This window comes from Aptenodytes patagonicus, chromosome 2 (genome assembly GCF_965638725.1).
Source record: "Aptenodytes patagonicus chromosome 2, bAptPat1.pri.cur, whole genome shotgun sequence".
Classification (NCBI taxonomy): Eukaryota; Metazoa; Chordata; class Aves; order Sphenisciformes; family Spheniscidae; genus Aptenodytes; species Aptenodytes patagonicus.
The window spans coordinates 62,750,069-62,772,875 of record NC_134950.1 but is presented as its reverse complement, the minus strand read 5'-3'; the positions used below and the strand labels follow the sequence as shown (position 1 = coordinate 62,772,875).

Genomic DNA, 22,807 nt, shown 5'->3' with positions numbered 1-22,807 from the left:
TTTACCAGCACTTTCCAAATTACATTTGTAGGGAAATAGGCAATCAAATGGAACCTTGATGTTATGCACCATCACAAATTATACTTTATGTTGGACAGGAAAAACATTCACATTAAGTACATAATTTCTAGAGATAACACTAAATATGAACTGGTACCTGATTTATGAAAACAATGGAAAGAATAGTTAAGGGTCTACAAGAATCCTTGCTTTAGCAACGCTCCAGAATTGTTTCCTTACTCTCAAACTACCTGTAAGGTATTGTAATTTAGGCAGGAAAAAGAAATGTGTATATCTAAAGTAATTTTTTGAGTACTTTTATCAAACCACGAGTTATATGTGTGGTAACACCATCATCCCATTTCACTCAGTCTGAAAATCACACCAGCCTCTCAAACAAATGAAGGACTGAGCCCAGTAAGGAACATTCCAAATTCTAGATCTAGTCTAAAAATAATGAGATTTTACCACGGAAAAATTAACTGCACTGAGTTCCCACTCTATAGTCATTTGAGTTCTCAAATAATTCAGACATTGTTCTCAGAAAATTGCCTAATGATATTTTAAAACTCAGCCTTGAGGATTCGGATATCAAATTTTATAAAGAATCCTTTACCTCACTCAAACAGACTACTGGCTATTCGGTAGTATATAAAATCATCACAGATTTATATTTTGGGACATGGTTTTATTCCTATGATAGCTATACACAGTATGCAATATTTCTGTGCATCTTAGGTAAGAATTAAGCAGAACAATTTACAGTAGCCAATATAGCCATAAGACTACTGTTTTATATCCGATAATAATTATGTTTTCTGCAGGATTCAGGGGACAATCAGAAGGCATTTTTGGGGTCAGGCAAAGAGTATGGGACAAAATAGATGGTCTTACTACGTATATCTAAATTTCCTGTAAGATTATCAGAGTATCACTATGTCTAATTCACGTATATACTAAGTGAATGAAAATAGCAATTATAGGTAAGCAGCTCTGCAGCATTTTCACACTATAAGGTAATTGCAGAATAAAGAATTCTGGAAAAGGTAGAAATAATGCAGAATCTTTAACAAGAACTAGCTGTTAACCACCTGAGTCTCCAAAAAGGCTGTTCCATTTTAAACAGCCTTTAAATGTCTACAGTGAAAGTAGAAGACTTGATTTATCCAGAAGCCTCACTTGCCTCAGTGGAGTTTCCTCCACCTGGGGAACAACAGGTAGGGAACTGTTACCGTTCTCTTAAAGAAAGTGATGCATCTAAGTAACAATACATAGATTGCCATAATATACAGTGTAAAACATCCATATACTGAGAGAGAGAACAGAAAACGTTTGTTTTAAAAGATGTTTAAAGATATTGCTTTGGCTCTAGTGCAAAATCAACAGCGCTAGTGACTTACCTTCAACTCTGCGCCAAAAAAAGGAAGAACAGAAATGTCTCTGCCTAAGATACAAAATGCTAATTTAGCCTGTGATTCTTTTCATCTAAGGATACTTCTTTTGATACTGACATTCCAATAGGCTTTAAGTACCAATTAGTGTAATTTTTGCCTCATATCCCCACAAACTGGAATATGAATTTCCCTCATTAATTACCAACACACTAGACAATGTAGAGTAAGGGCACATTCTGTACTTCAGCTAGCAGAAAATTATTTTAAACAACACAGAAGTCACTGCCTATAGTGGCATTTGTAAGTCGACAGTGCACACCAGTGGAATATAGCAGTATATGCATTTTTTCCACTGTTTTCAGTATAATGCAAAATTGCTTTGTAAATATTCCATCTTATTTAACTTTTAAACCACCAGAAAAGCATGTCCTTCAGAAATAATAAAGACAGATATAAAATGTTGAGGAAGACTTGCAGAGAGTGTAAACAAGAACGTTTTATTGTGCATGTTATAAGATTAAATGAGCATTCTAAAACCTAAAACTTTAAGTCTTGCTAACTATAATTCTGTGTTTACAAACATCAGGGCATCACACCAAGGATTTGATCTGTTTTATGAAGACTCCAAAGACCTAACTAATCAGACTCAGATACACTTTTTGTGTCTTTCAGACTGTAAGGTTAGTTAATTGATCTGTTAACTAAGCTGTATCGGACAAAATCGGATAGCCTATTTCTGGGGACATTCAACTAGCAATGTCATTGATGTCAAAATTTTCGTGTTCTTCAGAGAACTTAAAGATTCTTAGTTTTTCCTACAAATATTACTTTAAAAACAAATATACCTAATGTCAACACGCTTTATTTATTCAATGGTTTTACAGACTTGATCTTTGCCCTTCTGTGGATTCTCGTGCAAACACAACACTAATGTGAGCATGATTTTATAGTGAGCAATTGCTTCCCCCTTTTTAAGAATAACAAAGTGTTTTATGGTTGTTAGTAGGTTATTTGTAATATATGTGGAAAGCAAAGCAGAAGAAATATTAATTGATTTAGTATCCCACTAAGAGCTGCAAGGTCTTCTAGAAGTAGAACTGAAGCTTATTAGCTAGACAGTACATACAAAGTGTTTTTGACAGCTAAGAAATGTAGACACATAAATCTTAGTTTAAGATGTGATCTTATGGACTGAATATTGTGTAACAAGCCCATAAATAGGTCTCTTCAAAAGCCCCAAATGTATTTAACTCATACCGATAACATTGTTAGGCCACAAATTCACAAGAATTTGTAAGATAGGCTCCAGATAGTACAATACATTTTTCCTGCAATAAACACAAAACGTAACGAAGGGACACTCCACTTCCTTTCTCCCTGGAAAAATATTTGATGGACATAAAGTCTTAGTTCACTAGCTCTCTAAAGAAAGCCAAGACAATTTTCACTATCTAGTCAGCCAAGTAAGGTAAAATTTAAGCCCTAATCTGTAGTGAGGAGGTAATCTTTAAGAATAGCCAATTAGGACTTGGTTTGAAACTGTTATAATGAAAGAATACTTGAAATTAGGAAAGGCCAGAGAAAGCTAAATGAATAAGGACTTCTGAGTGTCCTTAGAGAAACAGACAAAATCGTGTGCTGTAAAAACAGATGACATTTGACTGCTTGCAAATAAAGAAACTGAGTGCTGTCAAACATCAATCAAGATTTGAATAAGCTTGTAAGTGTTAATCTTAACTTCTTATTTTACTATTTAATGGGAGAGCAGAATTTTTATAACAGAAAAAGAAATTATCAATTTCAACACTAAATGCAACTTCCTGTTGTATTTGTTAAAATGATCTAATTTATGACCCCAAACAGGACAAGTTCAATGCTAGTGTCACACAAAGCTATATATAATGCTTGTAGTTACTACAAACATAAATTGCCACTTTACTACTTTTTTTAGTTAACTCAATGCATTGAAAACTTTTTTACAATTTCCAAATTGATGCAGAATGCATAATTTTTTAAACAAAGATGATTATCAAGATCACCAAGGCTTTTCATATTTAGTTTGTTCCAAGGTGAGTGAATACTCATCTTTTCACAGAAAATAATTGGTTACTGGGAGCACTAATACTCAAAACTTGGCAGCTGTGATGTTTCTAACATTACACAAAACCTCTCAAACTTCCAAAAGACTAGCAGAGCTAGCCATTCCTAAAAATGGTTTAATTTGCAGTGGCATTGTCACTTGTAAACCAAGATTTTTTTTTCCACATTCCCAGTGGGACTGTCAGGTGATCTACCAAAGGAAATAGCAGATTAATTTATGCATGACTGAAACCAAAAACTCTTAGTTAAGGACATGAAAATAATCCAGAGGTAATGATTAATCTGTTATTAATCTAGAAATTCCTTTGTGATTTAATATTGCAAGTGTGTCTACAAATCAGATTCCATGCTTAGCCTAGTACGTGTCTACACTTTCCTTTATTTCACTTTCAAATTTTTCACTGTCAAAAACCTTGTATGGTGTTCCAGCATCCAGTTCTCAACAGTAATATATAGTAAGTGACATTCACACACATATCGCCAACACACAAGATTTTTTTTTTCAATAAAGGAAGAATTTTCACTTACAAAAAAACCCACAAATGTAAGTAATTTAATTCACATTAGTCAGATTCATCAAGACCAAAGTTTTCCTATAATTTAAAAACTACATGTATAAGTCTTATAAATCTCAGAAGACAAACAGAATGCTCAAAATATCACCTGCTGTTAGCAATTAAAGCAATTCAGTATGTTCCCAAGAAAAAAACAGGAACACATATATATATGTATATGCATGCACATATACAAAAATTGGAATCTATCAATCTCCAACTAATTCTCAGAAAGTTTTTACTTCTTTTTGTTCTATTCCTGCTGACAGTGCCATAAAACATAAAGACTACTTTTCTTAAGTAAAACAATTAACTAAAACTAGACTTCCTCTGTTGTGCAGAAGTATGACAAGCTAAAATCCTACTTAATGCGCAGGCAGAAAATAAAGAACTGAAATCTAAAGGAACTCAGGTATGACAGATAGATGTTAAATTTGTTGCTGTGGATGTTCATCTATGAAGGAAATTCCATTTACATAGGCACCACCTTGTAACTAGAACTTGGAATTTAACAGACTGCTTGCAATCTTTTCCAAAACATGAAAAGAAAGATAATTAATTTTCCTGGATTATTCAAAATCTGAGATGTTAAGTTTATAGGAAATCTTAAATTCTCTATCTATATTTAGTTATATAGATACATATTTTGAGTTTTGTTGGATCTAAGAGGTCCTCAACCCATTGTTCTGAAAGATAAATCCTGAAAGCTGCAACACAAATATTTCTTATTCTTCTACTCAAGAACTTGGATTGAAATGAGCACTTCTTTCCTAACACCATTCCTACATAACCAGGCAATGTTCTTAAATTACTCCTTTGAAGGCTGATCTCCTTTATAAAATTACATTGCTTTCTGGCATCAGACCTCCACCAAGAGTTCCCTGCTAAGCTAAATCAGTCTCCTGACACATTTACCTTTTCTCCTGAGAATTAGGGCAAACCTTTGTTGCACTTGGAAGATCCTGTACTTCAAGACCTGCCAGCTTTGGTGAACTCCTTTGTTTACCAGTCAGAGCTGCCTCCCATGGGATCCTACCCAACAGTTCCCTGACTAAGCCAACATCCTGCTTTCCTTAGGTTCAGGGTCTCTACTCTGCTACTTGCTTTTCTCACTTCCTTCAGGACCACGAACACCACTATTTCAAAGTTACTACAGACAAAGAAATTATTCATCATCACATGCCCAGCTAGTTTCCTTCAAATTAGTCAACAACAGATCCAGCTATGCCATTCCACTGGTTGGTCCATTTAATACCTACAGCAAGAAATTATTCCTGAAACCCTCCAAAAATCTCTTTGCAGCAGCCATGTTGTCTTTCTAGCAGTTGTACAGTAAGTCCCCCATGAAAAGCAAGGTCTACAACTCAGAGACTTGAGTTCTTTAAACACTTTATTTGCTTCATCAAGGTGGCCTGTAACAAACTCCCACCACAATGTCACCCTTACTGGCCTCTCCTCTGATCCTGAGCCACAAGTCTGACTATCATCCATCCTGCAGGAGAGCTCAAAACATCTGAGCTGTTTACAGATCTGAGGGCAACTTCCATCCCCCCAGCCCTTCCTTGCCAGTCTTTCCTGAAGTCCTTCACAGTACTCCAGTTGCATGAACTTGGCACAGTATCTTAATTGCTCCAACAATATCATAGTTCTGTAACCACATACAGCTCTAATTCTTCCTGCTTGTTTCCCAGGATGCGTGCATTTCTGTACCAACACTTGAGGCAGGTGTCCCTTCACCTTGTTTTATCATTCCTGAAGTCTTTCTTGCTCTTATCAACCCACACCCTGAATTTTCCACTCCTGAGCACCACTTCTTCACTTTACTGTGGTCTGTAATCTGCCACCCCCACCATTCGTAGTTCAAAGCTCTCCTCATTAGGTTGGTCAGATTGTTGGATCAAGGAGTCAACACCTGAGTCTCCACGACCTCAACCCCAGAGCTGTGTGGCCATTCCCAGTATGCCCTGAGCTGGTGCCCATGTGGATGAGCAGCAGGGAACAGGAGTAGTCTAAGGACTGGACAGACCTTGGCAATCTCTCTGCAATGTTCTGGATCCAAGCCCACAGCAAGCCATAGAACGCTCAAAAAGGCAAGAGGGGACACAGGGGTTTCTCTCCCCACAGGAGGGAGTCTCCTACTACTACCACTCACTGCTTCCTCCTGATGTTAATGCACAGTTCAGGTTAAAGCTGGCTCTGATGCCTCCCCAGTCATGGCTTTCTTCTCCTACCCTGCTACCAGACTTTTGAACCTATTCTGCAACTGCAGATCCGCACGTGGAAAAAGAGCCATCCTCCACTTGCTGGAGATCATAAGTTTCCAGCCTTCCTGTTATGGGACTCTATTTACCTCTCAACTGATTGTGGTCTCTGGCTGCCCCTCCTGTGTGGGTCAGACTCTTACCTCTGGGGACCCTGTGAAGATCCTGTTAATCTCCTCTTTACCTTCCCTGAGCCTGCCCAGCCTGCTCACTTCCTCCTGCAGCTCAAAAGGGGCAACACATTTCCTCAATCAACGTACACCTCTTGTAGGCATGGACACCCCTTTCCCCTGCCCCAACCTCAAGGGAAGGTATCAGGCACTGCCTGCAGCCCAAAGCCTGGGGACCTGCATCCTCCCTTAGCATCTCTGAGCCAAGGTCTCTACTGTGCCAGCAACAGCAGCCCCAGCTCATGCTGAGGATCATGTCCCACGGTGTGCCACTACTGTTGTTGATGTGTCTCATGCTGCCGTCAGCACATTTCCCTCCCACATGCAAACTGCTGGACAAGCCACCGTTCCCCACAGATACAGCCTGGGACCTGTGTGCTGGACCTGGCAGCTACACAGCTCTCCCACAGTGCCACCTGAATGGGCACTCAGCTCTCCCTAACCAGGATTCACCTCTCTTGGCCACAGCCTGGATCTGGGGATGCCCCCACCACCTCTGAGGATGCCGCCCCCCTTCTTGCCAGGCTGCCACCCCCACCATGCCCACTCGGTAGCCTGGCAGCAATGTCCTTATGGTGGCGGGGCTTCCCCACACACCCCCTTGCCCTGCATGGGCCCCTTCTGTCCAAACACAAGTCCAGCTGAACCCTGACCACGTCTCACTGTACATCAGGGCCACCACCCTCACCACACATGGAGACGGGGCACCAGCACCTGCCTCTTCTGGCTGGTCCCTTCCTGTGAGACTACAGAGCTACCCTAGTGCCACCCTCGCAGCTCCCCAGCACCTGTGCCACCATGGCAGGACATGGTGGCTGTGCCAGGGCTGGGCTTCTCCACACACCCTCGGCAGGTCCCTCCCCCCAGGCTACAGGGATAAATAGTTGATAAATCAACCATTTATCACTTTCATAAACCCTAGATATGATTTTACTCTTAGTTACAAGAAATCAGAAGTCTCAATATTGTTTCTTACTCCATGTGATAACGATGTACTGCTAACATACCTGTTTCAGGCTATCCAGTTTGGTTTGTCTCAGTTCTTCATATTTCCATTTCCAAAGAAATAATTCATTTTCTATCTTATCCATTTCTTTTTCCAGAAATACATTCATTCTGAAAAAGTATTTTAAAAGTTAGCATTACATCTTTTTGAAGTTGACAACAGACAAATTATTTTGAATTTCCTTTTCATAGTTTGAGTTATATTTTTCTGCCTTTGTCAACTGTATATCTGATTTTTATTAAAAAACCTATACTATCATCATATAATAATTCCAAGAGATTTACCAAAAATAATAGCTAAAGAGAACAAAATAATCCAGTAATATAGAATTAAAATTTTAGATGAAATAAAATTTTGGGATAAACTAGAGAAAATTTGGAAATGGACTTCAGTTAGTGATTCAGGTCACCTAATACATGATGAGTTAGTGAAGATGCTCAGAGAAAAGGTACTGTATCACTTTTAGTTGGGCACAGACAGAAGATTATTTTAAACACACATATACAGGGGAATATATACAGTATGTAGACAGTACTGAAACCAAAGATGATCTATTTTAGATGTAAAAAAAAATTAAAATTATTAAAATATGTATTTTCATGTTTCAAAAAATAATTGCTTTTGAAAGAAAATGCTAGAAGAATTTTAGGAAAATGGATTACTTAGCTAAGAGGTACTACACCCTCATTAAGCATTTGCTTTTGGAATGCTATTTGAGCATAAAGTCCATTGCTACATTCAGAAATTTTTAGGATACACAATTCACAAAGAATGGACAATGATTCCTTGGAGAAAGGTACTGTATTACTGAAACAATGAACTTTTTGATATTTACTTTTACCCCTCTTCTAACCAATTAAAATATTTTCAGTCATTCAGGAAATAATGAAAGGAATATGAAGCAGCATAAGCAGTACTGATGTTTTTGTCTTTGAGACTGATTAAAAATTCATTTCTGTGTTCACAGGAAACACTATTAGCCAAGTTCCAAAGACAAGAATAAACTTCTCATAATTTCATTTTATGAAATTCCTTCATAATTTCATTTTATATTTGTGTAATGCACATGCATAATTTGCAATTTTGCAACAAAATAGAATTTGGAACTTAATTAAAAGTGAAAGAAAAAAAATTCTTAATTACAAATAAAAGCTTTCAAATTATATTTCTAACATTTCTATGAAATCAAATCACAGCTTAAAATTCTGGAATATTCCATTGACTATAAACATCAATATAGGAATAAAGCCTATAAGGTCAGGATGCAGAAGAAATCTAAAATCCAAAAAACAGTAGAACTGCATAAGTACTATTATGTTGGGAGATGAAAATTTTACATTATATAAATTCTATGAAAATGGAGGGATGAAGGGCTACTATACCAGAAAAGAGAAAAAAATATTGAAATAGTTGAAAAGAAAATTTTAATCCTGGCGATCAAAGAAACTGTTGTAGGCAACAATAGTTATTTTCTCTTCTGAGGTGTCCTGGTTTTGGCAGGGATAGAGTTAATTTCCTTTCTAGTAGCTGGTACAGTGTTTTGGATTTAGGATCAGAACAAAGTTGATAACGCACCGATGTTTTAGTTGTTGCTAGGTAATGCTTACACTAGCCAAGGACTTTTCAGCTTCCCATGCTCTACCGACTGAGAAGGCTGGAGGTGCACAAGAAGCTGGGAGGGGGCACAGCCAAACTGGCCCCAGGGACATTCCATACCATGTGACGTCATGCTCAGTACATAAACTGGGGGAAGCTGGCCGGGGGGGCCGCTGCTCGGGGACTGGCTGGGCATCGGTCGGCAGGTGGTGAGCAATTGTACTGTGCATCACTTGTTTTGTGTATTATTATTATTATTATCATATTATTATTATCATTTTATTTCAATTATTAAACTGTTTTTATCTCAACCCACGAGTTTTTCTCACTTGTGCTCTTCCAATTCTCTCCCCCATCCCACTGGGTGGGGGGGAGTGAGCGAGCGGCTGCGTGGTGCTTAGTTGCCGACTGATGTTAAACCACGACAGTCCTTTTTGGCGCCCAACGTGGGGCACGAAGGGTTTGAGATAATTACAGGTTAACCGTAGTGTATTAAAGAACTTATATCTGTTAGTAGTTGTGGGTCACAATGTTGGTTTCTCTGTTCTCGATATTGATTTGTATAATCTGCATTGCGCTCTTTTTCCTGCTGTACATGTTAAAGATTGGTGTTGGGTTTTGCAGTTTGCTGTGGTCTGCAGCTCATTGCAACGTGCTGGGGCCTGGCCCATGCCTACCGAGCCCTGTTCAACACCATTCAGTGCCCTCAAAGGGAAGAGAAGGTCTCTGGCTCTGACAGTAAAGCGACATGCACTGAGGCCACTCAGACCCCGGCGACACGCAATGCGGCCACTCCAATCCCGGCGACAGGCCCTGTGTCCACTCCGACCCCGGCGACAGGCCCTGTGGCCACTCCAACCCTGGTAACATGCACTGTGGTCACTCCAACCCCGGCAACAGGCCCTGTGGCCACTCAGACTCCGGTGACATGCACTTGCACTGCGGCCACTCCAATCCCAGCAACACGCCCTGTGGCTGAACCAAAGAACCAGCCTGTGCCGGTATCAGTCGCCCCTGTACACAAGAAGAAATTTTGGAAGCAGAAGTCGGCTCGTTTAGTAAGGGAGGAAGAAGCTTCTTCTAAAAGGGAACCGGAGGAAGAACTGTACGAGTACCCTGGAGAAGGGCCATCACGAGAACGGGAGGAGGAGACCCGGCCGCTGATCGGGGAGGAGGAAGAGGAAGAACTCATAAACGAGGCAGTGACCACCCGACCCCTATCCCTGTGTGAGCTGCGAGATATATGAAAAGATTTCAGCCGCCGTCCAGGCGAGCATATTGTCACCTGGCTGCTCCGATGCTGGGATAATGGGGCCAGTAGCCTGGAATTAGAGGGTAGGGAAGCCAAGCAGCTGGGATCCCTTTCTAGGGAAGGGGGCATTGATAAAGCAATTGGAAAAGGGACACAAGTCCTCAGCCTTTGGAGGCGACTCTTGTCAAGCGTGAAAGAAAGGTATCCCTTTAAGGAAGATGTCGTATGTTGCCCAAGCAAATGGGCCACCATGGAGAAGGGTATCCAGTTTCTGAGAGAATTAGCTGTGCTGGAGGTGATTTATGATGACCTGAACAATGAACAACTATCCAAAGATCCAGACGAAGTCAAGTGCACACGACCCATGTGGCGGAAGTTTATAAGGAGCGCACCATCATCATACGCCAATTCATTGGCAGTGATAACCTGGAAAGATGGAGAGGAACAAACAGTGGATGAATTGGCTAGTCAACTCCGGCAATACGAGGAAAGTCTTTCTTCCTCCATCGTCTCGGCTGTGGAGAAACTGTCTGAAAAACTGTCCCGGGAGACCCAGCAACTCAGAGAGGATAGGTCCTACTCCTCACCTGTACGGACCAGTATCTCGGCTATTAGGAGGAAGCATTCTTTTGCTCAATAGAGAGAATATAAAGGGTACACACCACGGGGCACCCTATGGTTTTATCTGCATGACCACGGAGAGGACATGAGGAAGTGGGATGGGAAACCTACTGCAGCCCTAGGGGCACGGGTACGCGAATTGCAAGGGAAAACAATCACAGAAAGAGGTTCTTCCAGGAAAATTGCTGCTCCAGTTTCCAGCGGGCAGTTCCCCAGAGAGAGTAGAAGGGCTGATCTTACTCCTGATCTTAATGAAGAGACTTCTGACTCGTATTTACAAGAAGTGAGTAATGAGTACTGTGATGAGGACTAGAGGGGCCCTGCCTCCAGCCAGGGGGAGGAAAGGGACAACTGGGTTTACTGGACTGTGTGGATTTGGTGGCCTGGCACATCAGACCCACAGAAGTATAAGGCTCTGGTAGACACCGGTGCACAGTGTACCCTAATGCCATCAAGATATATAGGGACAGAACCCATCTGTATTTCTGGGGTGACGGGGGGATCCCAACAGCTAACTGTATTGGAAGCCGAAGTAAGTCTAACTGGGAATGGGTGGCAGAAGCACCCCATTGTGACTGGCCCAGAGGCTCCGTGCATCCTGGGTATAGACTACCTCAGAAGAGGGTATTTCAAGGACCCAAAAGGGTACCGGTGGGCTTTTGGTATAGCTGCCTTGGAGATGGAGGAAATTAAACAGCTGTCCACCTTGCCTGGTCTCTCGGAAGACCCCTCTGTTGTGGGGTTGCTGAAGGTCGAAGACCAACAAGTGCCAATCGCTACCACCACGGTGCACCAGCGGCAATATCGCACCAACCGAGACTCCCTGATTCCCATTCATGAGCTGATTCGTCGACTGGAGAGCCAAGGAGTGATCAGCAAGACCCGCTCACCCTTTAACAGTCCCATATGGCCAGTGCAGAAGTCTAATGGAGAGTGGAGACTGACAGTAGACTATCGTGGCCTGAACGAAGTCATGCCACCGCTGAGTGCTGCTGTGCCAGACATGCTAGAACTTCAGTATGAATTGGAGTCAAAGGCAGCCAAGTGGTATGCCACAGTTGATATTGCTAATGCGTTTTTCTCAATCCCTTTGGCAGCGGAGTGCAGGCCACAATTTGCTTTCACTTGGAGGGGCGTTCAGTACACCTGGAACCGACTGCCCCAGGGGTGGAAACACAGCCCTACCATTTGCCATGGACTAATCCAGACTGCACTAGAACAGGGTGGAGCTCCAGAACACCTGCAATACATTGATGATATCATCGTGTGGGGCAACACAGCAGGAGTTTTTGAAAAAGGGAAGGAAATAGTCCAAATCCTGCTGAAGGCCGGTTTTGCCATAAAACAAAGTAAGGTCAAGGGACCTGCACAGGACATCCAGCTTTTAGGAATAAAATGGCAAGATGGATGTCGTCAGATCCCAATGGATGTGATCAACAAAATAACAGCCATGTCTCCACCAACTAGCAAAAAGGAAACACAAGCTTTCTTAGGCGTCGTGGGTTTTTGGAGAATGCACATTCCAAATTACAGTCTGATTGTAAACCCTCTCTATCAAGTGACCCGGAAGAAGAACGATTTCAAATGGGGCCCTGAGCAACGACAAGCATTTGAACAAATTAAACGGGAGATAGTTCATGCAGTAGCCCTGGGGCCAGTCCGGGCAGGGCAAGAGGTAAAAAATGTGCTCTACACCGCAGCCGGGGAGAATGGCCCTACCTGGAGCCTCTGGCAGAAAGCACCAGGGGAGACTCGAGGTCGACCCCTAGGGTTTTGGAGTCAGGGATACAGAGGATCCGAGGCCCGCTATACTCCAACTGAAAAAGAGATATTAGCAGCATATGAAGGGGTTCGAGCTGCTTCAGAAATGATCGGCACTGAAGCACAGCTCCTCCTGGCACCCCGACTGCCAGTGCTGGGCTGGATGTTCAGAGGGAGGGTCCCCTGTACACATCATGCAACTGATGCTACATGGAGTAAGTGGGTCGCACTGATCACACAATGGGCTCGAATAGGAAACCCCAGTCGCCCAGGAATCCTGGAAGTGATCATGGATTGGCCAGAGGGCAAAGATTTTGGAATATTGCCAGAGGGGGAGGTGACGCGTGCTGAAGAGGCCCCAATGTATAATGAACTACCAGAAAATGAGAAGCAATATGCCCTGGTCACTGATGGGTCCTGTCGTCTTGTGGGAAAGCATCGGAGGTGGAAAGCTGCTGTGTGGAGTCCTATATGACAAGTCACAGAAACTGCTGAAGGAGAAGGTGAATCGAGCCAATTTGCAGAAGTAAAGGCCATCCAGCTGGCTTTAGACATTGCTGACCGAGAAAAGTGGCCAGTGCTCTATCTCTATACTGACTCATGGATGGTGGCAAATGCCCTGTGGGGGTGGTTGCAGCAATGGAAGCAGAGCAACTGGCAGCGCAGAGGCAAACCCATCTGGGCTGTCGCACTGTGGCAAGATATTGCTGCCCGGGTGGAGAACCTGGTTGTAAAAGTCCGTCACGTAGATGCTCACGTACCCAAGAGTTAGGCCACTGAAGAACATCAAAATAACCAGCAGGTGGATCAGGCTGCTAAGATTGAAGTGGCTCAGGTGGATCTGGACTGGCAACATCAGGGTGAATTATTTCTAGCTCGGTGGGCCCATGACACCTCAGGCCACCAAGGAAGAGATGCAACATATAGATGGGCTCGTGATCGAGGGGTGGACTTGACCATCGACACTATAGCACAGGTTATCCATGAATGCAAAACATGCGCTGCAATCAAGCAAGCCAAGCGGTTAAAGCCTTTTTGGTATGGAGGTCGATGGCTGAAATATTAATATGGGGAGGCCTGGCAGATCGATTATATCACACTCCCACAAACCCACCAAGGCAAGCGCCACGTGCTTACAATGGTGGAAGCAACCACCGGATGGCTGGAAACGTATCCCGTGCCCCATGCCACTGCCCGGAACACTATCCTGGGCCTTGAAAAGCAAGTCCTATGGCGACATGGCACCCCAGAAAGAATTGAGTCAGACAATGGGACTCATTTCCTAAACAACCTCATAGACACCTGGGCCAAAGAGCACGGCATTGAGTGGGTGTATCACATCCCCTATCATGCACCGGCCTCTGGGAAAATTGAATGATACAATAGACTGTTAAAGACTACGCTGAGAGCAATGGGTGGTGGGACCTTCAAACATTGGGACACACATTTAGCAAAGGCCACCTGGTTAGTCAACACGAGGGGATCTGCCAATCGAGCTGGCCCTGCCCAGTCAAAACTTTTACGTACTGTAGATGGGAATAAAGTCCCTGTAGTGCACATAAAAAATATGCTGGGGAAGACAGTCTGGGTTATTCCTGCCTCAGGCAGAGGCAGACCCATCCATGGGATTGCTTTTGCTCAAGGACCTGGGTGCACTTGGTGGATAATGCGGAAGGATGGGGAAGTCCGATGTGTACCTCAAGGGGATTTGATTTTGGGTGAGAATAGCCAATGATCTGAATTATGTGATGTTAAGTACTAATTATAGTTATAATAGTTTTACTAATAATACACAGATATACTAACCATACTAATAATATTATATGCCATACTAATGTTATTACAATAAGAATCACCCAGACTAATGAAGAGTAACTTCAGTGAAACCAAGCAAAGCACAGTGATGATGGTACCAGAACTGACTTCAACATGGAACAATCCAACACCACATACCATCTCCATTTTTCCTGCCCTGAAAGATTATTATGACAGATGGAGCCTGAAGTCATGGACTAAATGAACTCACCGAACATTTTAGAGGGATGGCCCACAGATGAAGGGAATGATATCTGTGTGTGTGTATATATACATATATATATATATATATAAAAAAAGGGGTGGTGATTAATGAAAATGTACTGGAAAATATGAGACTTGAGCATGACGCAGATGGTATAGAATAAGGGGTGGATATTGTCCTGGTTTTGGCAGGGATAGAGTTAATTTCCTTTCTAGTAGCTGGTACAGTGTTTTGGATTTAGGATGAGAACAAAGTTGATAACGCACCGATGTTTTAGTTGTTGCTAGGTGATGCTTACACTAGCCAAGGACTTTTCAGCTCCCCATGCTCTACCGACTGAGAAGGCTGGAGGTGCACAAGAAGCTGGGAGGGGGCACAGCCAGGACAGCTGACCCAAACTGGCCCCAGGGACATTCCATACCATGTGACGTCATGCTCAGTACATAAACTGGGGAAAGCTGGCCGGGGGGGCCGCTGCTCGGGGACTGGCTGGGCATCGGTCGGCAGGTGGTGAGCAATTGTACTGTGCATCACTTGTTTTGTGTATTATTATTTTTATTATCATATTATTATTATCATTTTATTTCAATTATTAAACTGTTTTTATCTCAACCCACGAGTTTTTCTCACTTGTGCTCTTCCAATTCTCTCCCCCATCCCACTGGGTGGGGGGGAATGAGCGAGCGGCTGCATGGTACTTAGTTGCCAACTGAAATTAAACCACGACATGAGGCTAATGGAATTCATCAACATTTTTACTGCCAGGCTGACTATAGCTACATTCTGAGAATATTTGATTTAAAGTTCATCTTCCATAACAGTATTGTTAACCTTAAGGAATTAAAGCAAAAGGTATTGATAAAATTTGTCTGGGGCATGTCTATGCAGCGTACTGCAGGCTTGCGCAGAGATACCAAGAGTTACCACTGACTGGTCTGGCTCAGGTCCTGGAAGCAATGTTAGCTACATTAATGAAGCAATCCACTTGAGTGAAGTATCTTCATGTTCTTTTACAACTGAATTTAATGCTCTTGAACCGGGGATCTCCTTTTTCTGCACAGATATAGGACATAGCACAGCTTATCTTAGTAAACACCTATGGCTCCCGTAACATTATAGTAATAAAATAAACACCATCACTCACAAAGCAAAGTGGAGCAAAATTACTTCTGTCATATGTAAAGAACCTAAGACATGCATTTCAACTGAACAGTTTTTCTTCTGAAATAATGGGATATTTCAGTGGAATGGTGTCATGACTTCATTGGGGAACTAAAAGAATTATTAAGAGGGACGCTTAATACTGTAGAAAGTGAAAGCATGAAAGACGACAGTTTAATACTTTGAACAATAGTCTTCTGACTGTATGAAAGCATTGAAAGTCCTTAGAAATGGTCTAATTTGAAAAGTAAAAGAGGAATGTCCAGTATGTGGTGCTTACTTAGAAGATACTATTTTTTTTTTGTGTTACAGTACCTCTTAAGTGAGATCAGGTCCCTCTGATGCTACTAAATGAAACAGATGATCCTAACTACATGAAGTTTACTATTTAACTAAAGAAAACACAGAGTGGAAGAAAGAATATAGCAGAGATCGGTGAAGCAGCTTACTAATACTTAAACAAAAGATCAAGATCAGAGCATTTTTAATGAATCTTGTAACCACCTATTTTAACTCCTTATTATCTAGTCAAATCACAGAATGGGTGAGGTTGGAAGGGACCTCTGGAGGTCAGCTGGTCCAATCCCCCTGCTCAAGCAGGGTCACCTAGAGCTGGTTGCTCAGGACCATGTCCAGATAGTGTCTGAATGTCTCCAAGGATGCAGACTCAGCAACCTCTCTGGACAACCTGTGCCAGTGTTCGGTCACCTTCACAGAAAAAAAACTGTTTCTTGATGCTCAGACAGAGCCTCCTGTGTACATTGCCTAAGTCTACCCATCCAACCCTAAGCAATTCCTCTTCAGTATTATCAACTACCAGTGTAGTTGGTAGGCTTTTGGTTTTAGACCAAAGAAACACTTTTAAGTTCAAAATGAAACAAATTAAGATCTTGAAACTAGAAGACATTTAGATGAGAACACTGGCCCAAAAGATGACTAAAGATAGTTATTTTAGGCAAATGATTCTTTAAAGTGCTGAACAACTCATAAGGTCTTTAATTCCCGTTCATGCCAATGGGACCTCAAATGTGTATTTGATATGAGCCATAGTGCCTAGTAGAGGATTTTGGTGTGTGATTTTATATTGTAAACCCAACCCTGAAGTTCTTTGAAAGTCAAAACATAAGCATTGAGCTTTTTTTTTTTTTTTTTTTTTTTTTTTTTTTTTTTTTTTTTAGAGCTCCTTTCTTTTTGTGTTTTGCAAAGCCTGATCCATGGCTTAAGGGTATATTGACATTACTGAAGATAGCTCTAAACAGAATGCAAGAAGCATAGGTCTTCTCAGGGTGAAGAAGCAAAATATCTTATGGAGAGATTAGTCAGGTAACGAGGGGCAAGTCCAAACACTGGATCCGCATGAGCTAAATTGACTCTGGAAAGAATGCGGCCACAGTTTGGGAGTACTGCATGTAAACCAGAAAACTCTGCTGAGAAGTCCTGTGCTGTATGAGTAAGATCATACTGACTGCCAAGGTAACCTTTGGCCTTGGGGTTCAAGCTGTCTGTGATCCAAGCTTGCTTTTGATGCAGCACAGCTGTGTGTCCTTGGCTCAAGTTTACTGAGAAAATTGCTAAGTTGTGAGGAAGAAGCTGTGAGAAAGTGCTTAAGCTAGAGCCATGCAAGATAAGAAAAGTAAAAATGCAAACAGGGGTGAGATTGTTGAGATAGTCATTATTAACAGCTCCAGAATCCAGGAGCAAAAACACTGACATGAACAAGTATAAAACCCTAAGAGGAAAAACTGGGAATCTGAAGATGGAAACTCAGCAAAATAAGCCCATTCCAGTAAGCAATGCAGACCAACCCTTTCTGAGCTTGCAGATGATAACCTGTCCAACAAAGACTTATAGAGTGTCTCAGGAGACTGGTGACTATGTTAATGCTTATCCTAGTAATATTATTCCTAGCTATTTATTGTGTGCATTGCCAAAAATAATTGCTTCATACTTTTAAATTGCATATATTCTGCTTACAGAACATCTTTGCACATGGGAAATGTTGCTCAAAGTGACCTAGAGAGGGAGTTGTTACACCAATGCCCGCTGTTATGTGGAAACCCCTGCTCTATGAGCATTTGCTGTCTGAGGTTGGCACTGCCATATGTTGCACCATGTAGACATGCCTCAGTCCTTACCATGTGCCAGTAAATTTATTACTGTATACCATAATCAGTATATATCTAGCGATAAATGGCAAAATCTGTCTCTCTGAAGTATAGTTACAAATTGGCTAGAGAAACACGTGAACAAACAAACCAAAACCAGGAGGTAGAACCAGGGTTTATTAACATTTTGTCTAAGAAGTGATTAAAAGATAAGAGTTGAAAAGTTATCACCTTTTTAAATTGAAAGTTTTATATATGCATGTATGATTGCTGTTGAAAAATTAAGTACCTAGGACCCTAAATATTTCAACCAGAGGAGAATGGATGCATGAGGCATCAGTCTCTCAATTCACATGAAATACTATGACAAACTGGAAAATTTAGCCATTATGGGATTTCTGTTTCCACAAAACACTAAATCCTTTTTAATGAGATAAAACATACTTCTGGTCATTTGCTGCAATATGATTCAAAGAAAGAATTATTGTGTTTTCTACAGCTATCTAATTTATATAACAGAACACAGTAAATACTAGTTAGGAATTTAAAGGATTTTTTTTTTTTTTTTCTTTTCTCTCTGCCTTGTAGTATCTACAGGACAATTGTGAAAAAATCTGACAGGAAAGAAGTTCTTCATCATAGCTTACCATCACAGACTCCCTGAACTGAAACTGTTGAATGTATTTGCAACAGAGGGGGCATTTTCTTCCTTTTCATTTTCTAGTTAACTTCAGCTGTTTTTGAAGTTACAGTCACACAGAGCCTGAAGTCTCCTACTACATCCATCATACATCACATACTGCGTGTTTCCTTGGAAAGCCTTTTTGGTGTGATTCAATCTTGCTTAATACTGATCATCGGTATGAAACATCAAGGAATTCCTACCAGTACAGAGACTCACATGCTAGCATATAGTGTGTAATCAACACATGACTTCTTTTAGGCCACCAAAATGCACGCTTACTATTTATGTGAGGTAAATTTGATATGGTACAATAAGCATACAATAAGCGTGTTATTCTCTCTCTGCCATCTGCTTTTGACATAGACCTTACTAGAAGTGAAGAGGTTAAGATTAACAGCATTTTGCAGCTGTATTCATGTACTTTTAATTCAAAAACAGTTTTAGTCATTCTGCAGTTGGATTCTTTCAAAGTCTGCTGGTAGACTATATGAAAATTTGTTATTATGCACAAAGCATTCCAATAACTGAGCATAACGTACATTAAATACCACTGCATTGATACCAAATTGCTAGCAAGTATAATTTTTTTAATTAACTGTACATTCTTAACAGTTCTGTATGGAGCACTTCTTATTTAAATGACAGACAAGCCAAGGAAAACACTAAACACACAATGTTGAATTTCATCTCTAAATTCTTATCAAAGCCTTGTAAATAGCAATTAATAAAGCTTAGAAATTAGAACATATGAGATATAAATACAAATATCACCATATCTATTTTAGAAAGTGTCTTAAAAGCCTTTATTTTTAATAGAGATTTCCCCAAGAAGTATATATTTTGCACTTACTCTCTTTCCTTCTGTAAGATTTTCTGCATCTCAGCCAAATGCAAACGCAAGGCTGAAACGTGTATTAAATCATTCTCTGTTGTCTTAGCTGTACTGTCCAAACTTTTTTTAGGGTCCTCCAAACAGATGCTGGGAACTCCATTGGGAAAGGAATCAGGAGTCTTTGGAGTGATTTTTTTATTGTGATTGCTTTGGTCTTTGATTACCTCTACATCCTGAGAAAACAAAAATATGACATCTGAGAAAAATATAAATGAAGGGAAGAGTTTAACATAACTTCTGCAGGGCCTACCAAGGCTCTTCTAGACATTTAAGTCATATAGGAGAAAAAACGAAATAAGTAACATCTTATACAGTTGCACTGTATATGGAGAGAATGTACAAAAAAAGTCATTGTAGTTAGATCACTGTCATTTTGTGACATCTCACACCCTCTGTTATGACAAGCTTCATATCCAAAATATTTCTAATGTATCTTTACTAAAGAAATACATTCCAATTATCATTAGTTGGCTATAACCATCGTGAAGACAGAATCCTGGAACTAACAAAACCAGGAATGCAATTAATGCATACAAATAATATATGGAGAAACTCTACATTAGAACTCTTAAACTTCTAATGTAAATCATGTTGAAGCAGGTGAGGGACGTATACAAGTTTTGTATAAGGACCAAAGTTACCTGCATAACATACCAATTTGGTTCCCATTCAGAAACTAAAAGCACTATAATATCTATTTTGAAGATACATGCTTTGCATACAAAACATAAGCAAAACTAATAACAATTAGAAAAAGATCATTGAAAAATAAAATACATCTTTATTAGGAAGACTGAATATCTCTTATAAACAATAGTTTCCTTTAGAAATGTATTTAAGTTTTATCACCTCTGATGAATTGTGTTTAAAAGCTAATCTCATTTTAGCAGATTACCAATGGTACTATTTCATGCCACTCCGTTCTTTTGAGTTTTTAGAAGAATGCCTGAAATATATATCAGAAAATACTAGAAGCTGCTGAAAAGATAGGACTGTTTTCCATTCATAAAGTTTCAGTTTTAAAGTATTGCATTATTTTATACTAAGGAGAAAGAGAAAGAGTTAAAATATATTTTGTGTAATTTCCTTCCTATGGCCCATTTGTCTGCCCAAAAGCATGAAAGGCATGGATTTTTTTGCCAAATTTATCCTCACTACTAACACTATGATGGGTTTTTTCAGAATTCACAGGAATATAATGTAATTTAGGTGCATTACAGAGTAAGTGAAAATTCTGAATGTAATACATTCAGGCCTAAAATCCTGATAATTTTCATTGAACTGAAGTAAAAATCTTCCTACATCTTTCCTACAACGTAGGAAAAAAAATTCCTACATCTACAGTGACTGCTATCTATCAGAAAATTAACAAGTATAGTTTTTACACAATGCTGTCTATGAAGACTGTAGAATACATGCCAAGGCACAGAATTAAAATTGGTAAAACATGAGAAAATAGTTCCATTTAGATGAATGTAATTGGTTCTGTTGTACAGAACTAGAAGCTGTATTAAACCATGCCCATACTTGATTGTTTAATTCTGCATAACAACGTAATTGCTCTCCTTGCCAAATAAAAATCTTGCCACTTTGCAGAAGAATTTGCCTCACCTCTTCCCTCATTCCAGAAGTTGCGTTAAGGGAGAATGAAATGATTTTAAATTAGAAGCCAGGAACCAACATTGCTTTTTTGGAGGTAAAAAAAAAAAAAGTACACAAAACATGGAGAATTCAGATAACAGAGGTAATCTGTTACCTTAAAACATGAGAGAGAGTCAGAACAATACTCTAAGTTATTGGATATAACAGTCTGCCTTTGTTACTTAAATGTTTAGCCATAGTTGAAGGGTATGAAATGTTTTCTGTATTTCTCTATATTAGGAATTTTAGACAGGTGAAAAAAGTGGGTTTACTATTGAATGGGTCAAGTAATATTTTGGTCAAAATGCTTGAAAATTTCAATTTCTAGATACACATCCATAATCTCCAACTTCTTCATGAACTAAAAAAAATTTCCCCATTCTTTACCTTCTTTGTGTCTTCTGTCCCAGGAATTTCGTTGGTTTTGCTCAGTCCTTTCACAGGTTCTTGTTCCAGAAATGTTAACTGGTTTAGGTCTTTTTTAATACAAGATTTTTCTGAGCAACTGAATTCTGTTTTCCAAGCAGTTACATTTTTCTTCTCACTTACTAAATCGTGATTTTTTTTTTTAAGCGTACTCAGTTCTTTTACAACACTGTCTAATTTGATTCTCAATTGTCTTGCTTCCTCTCGGGCTTTATTTCTTTCTGCTCTAACTTTGCTCCATTTCTCCCTCCAGTTCGCGGTACAATCTGACCACCAGCGCATGGTCTTCTCCATTTGGGCAGCTCTGGCTTTGACTTCTTCCAGTTCCTGAATTCTTACTGCTTCAAAAATTTCCCAATCACTGCTGTAATTTGTATGCATGTATGGATAATGAGGTGAATATGGGTAGAAACTTTGAGATGGCAGATTTGAATTACACAGATGGCCAGTTGTTTGGCAACCTCCAGCTAATTTATAAGGTTGTCTTGGTTGGGTCCCCAAAACCTGCGTCTCTTCCATTAGTTTCTGAATGGAGCCTAAATTCATGTTTTGATTCATAATCTAATTTCACTCCTAAAAAAGACAAAGAAAGACAATAATTTATCTTCCCTCAATTAAATTATATGAATAAGCTCAAACAGTAGTTTATTTTACTGCTATAATAATGAGATAATCTTAATAATACTGTTGATGTTTTAGAAACGTGCTTCATCAACAAGAAATAGTTATTAAAATATATTTTATGTACTACTTTTTGAGTAGAGCATAAACAGACATACTTATTACTTGACCATGAATTGCTAGCAAAGGAAGTGTCATTAAATAATCATAGTGCTCTCAAAAATTTTTGAGTCTAGAGAAACTAGGCAAAAGCTTTCTTCCTTCAAGACAAGATTAAATTGAATCAATATATGTTTTAAATGTCTAGTAAGAGGAAAGTATTTGTCTAGAACCACAATCACAGATTCACGTGCAAAACTTACCTTATAATTTGCCTACCTAAGCAAAAAGAAACAAAAACACACACACACACACCAAAAAAACCCAAACCAAAAAACAAAAGCCACCAAACCCCTGACCTTTGGAGTTTCTTTGTTTCATGAGAAAAATCAAGCATTTTTATAAGGGGCTTTATTTTGCTGTCTACATTCCAGAAGCTGTC

The 22,807-nt window shown here is 40.1% G+C and overlaps 1 protein-coding gene across 1 annotated transcript in view; it reads right to left on the bottom strand.

Moving 5' to 3' along the window:
* The window catches only part of CCDC102B (coiled-coil domain containing 102B), a 172,890-nt gene extending 150,687 nt beyond the window's left edge, over window positions 1–22,203 (bottom strand). Inside the window, exons 1-3 of the mRNA XM_076330058.1 lie at window positions 21,607–22,203; window positions 19,537–19,751; window positions 7,487–7,595 (exon numbers count right to left, since the gene is read on the bottom strand). Coding sequence (XP_076186173.1) covers window positions 7,487–7,595; window positions 19,537–19,751; window positions 21,607–22,203 — 921 coding nt within the window. The remainder of the gene's footprint in view (window positions 1–7,486; window positions 7,596–19,536; window positions 19,752–21,606) is intronic.
* Window positions 22,204–22,807: the final 604 nt, after the last annotated feature.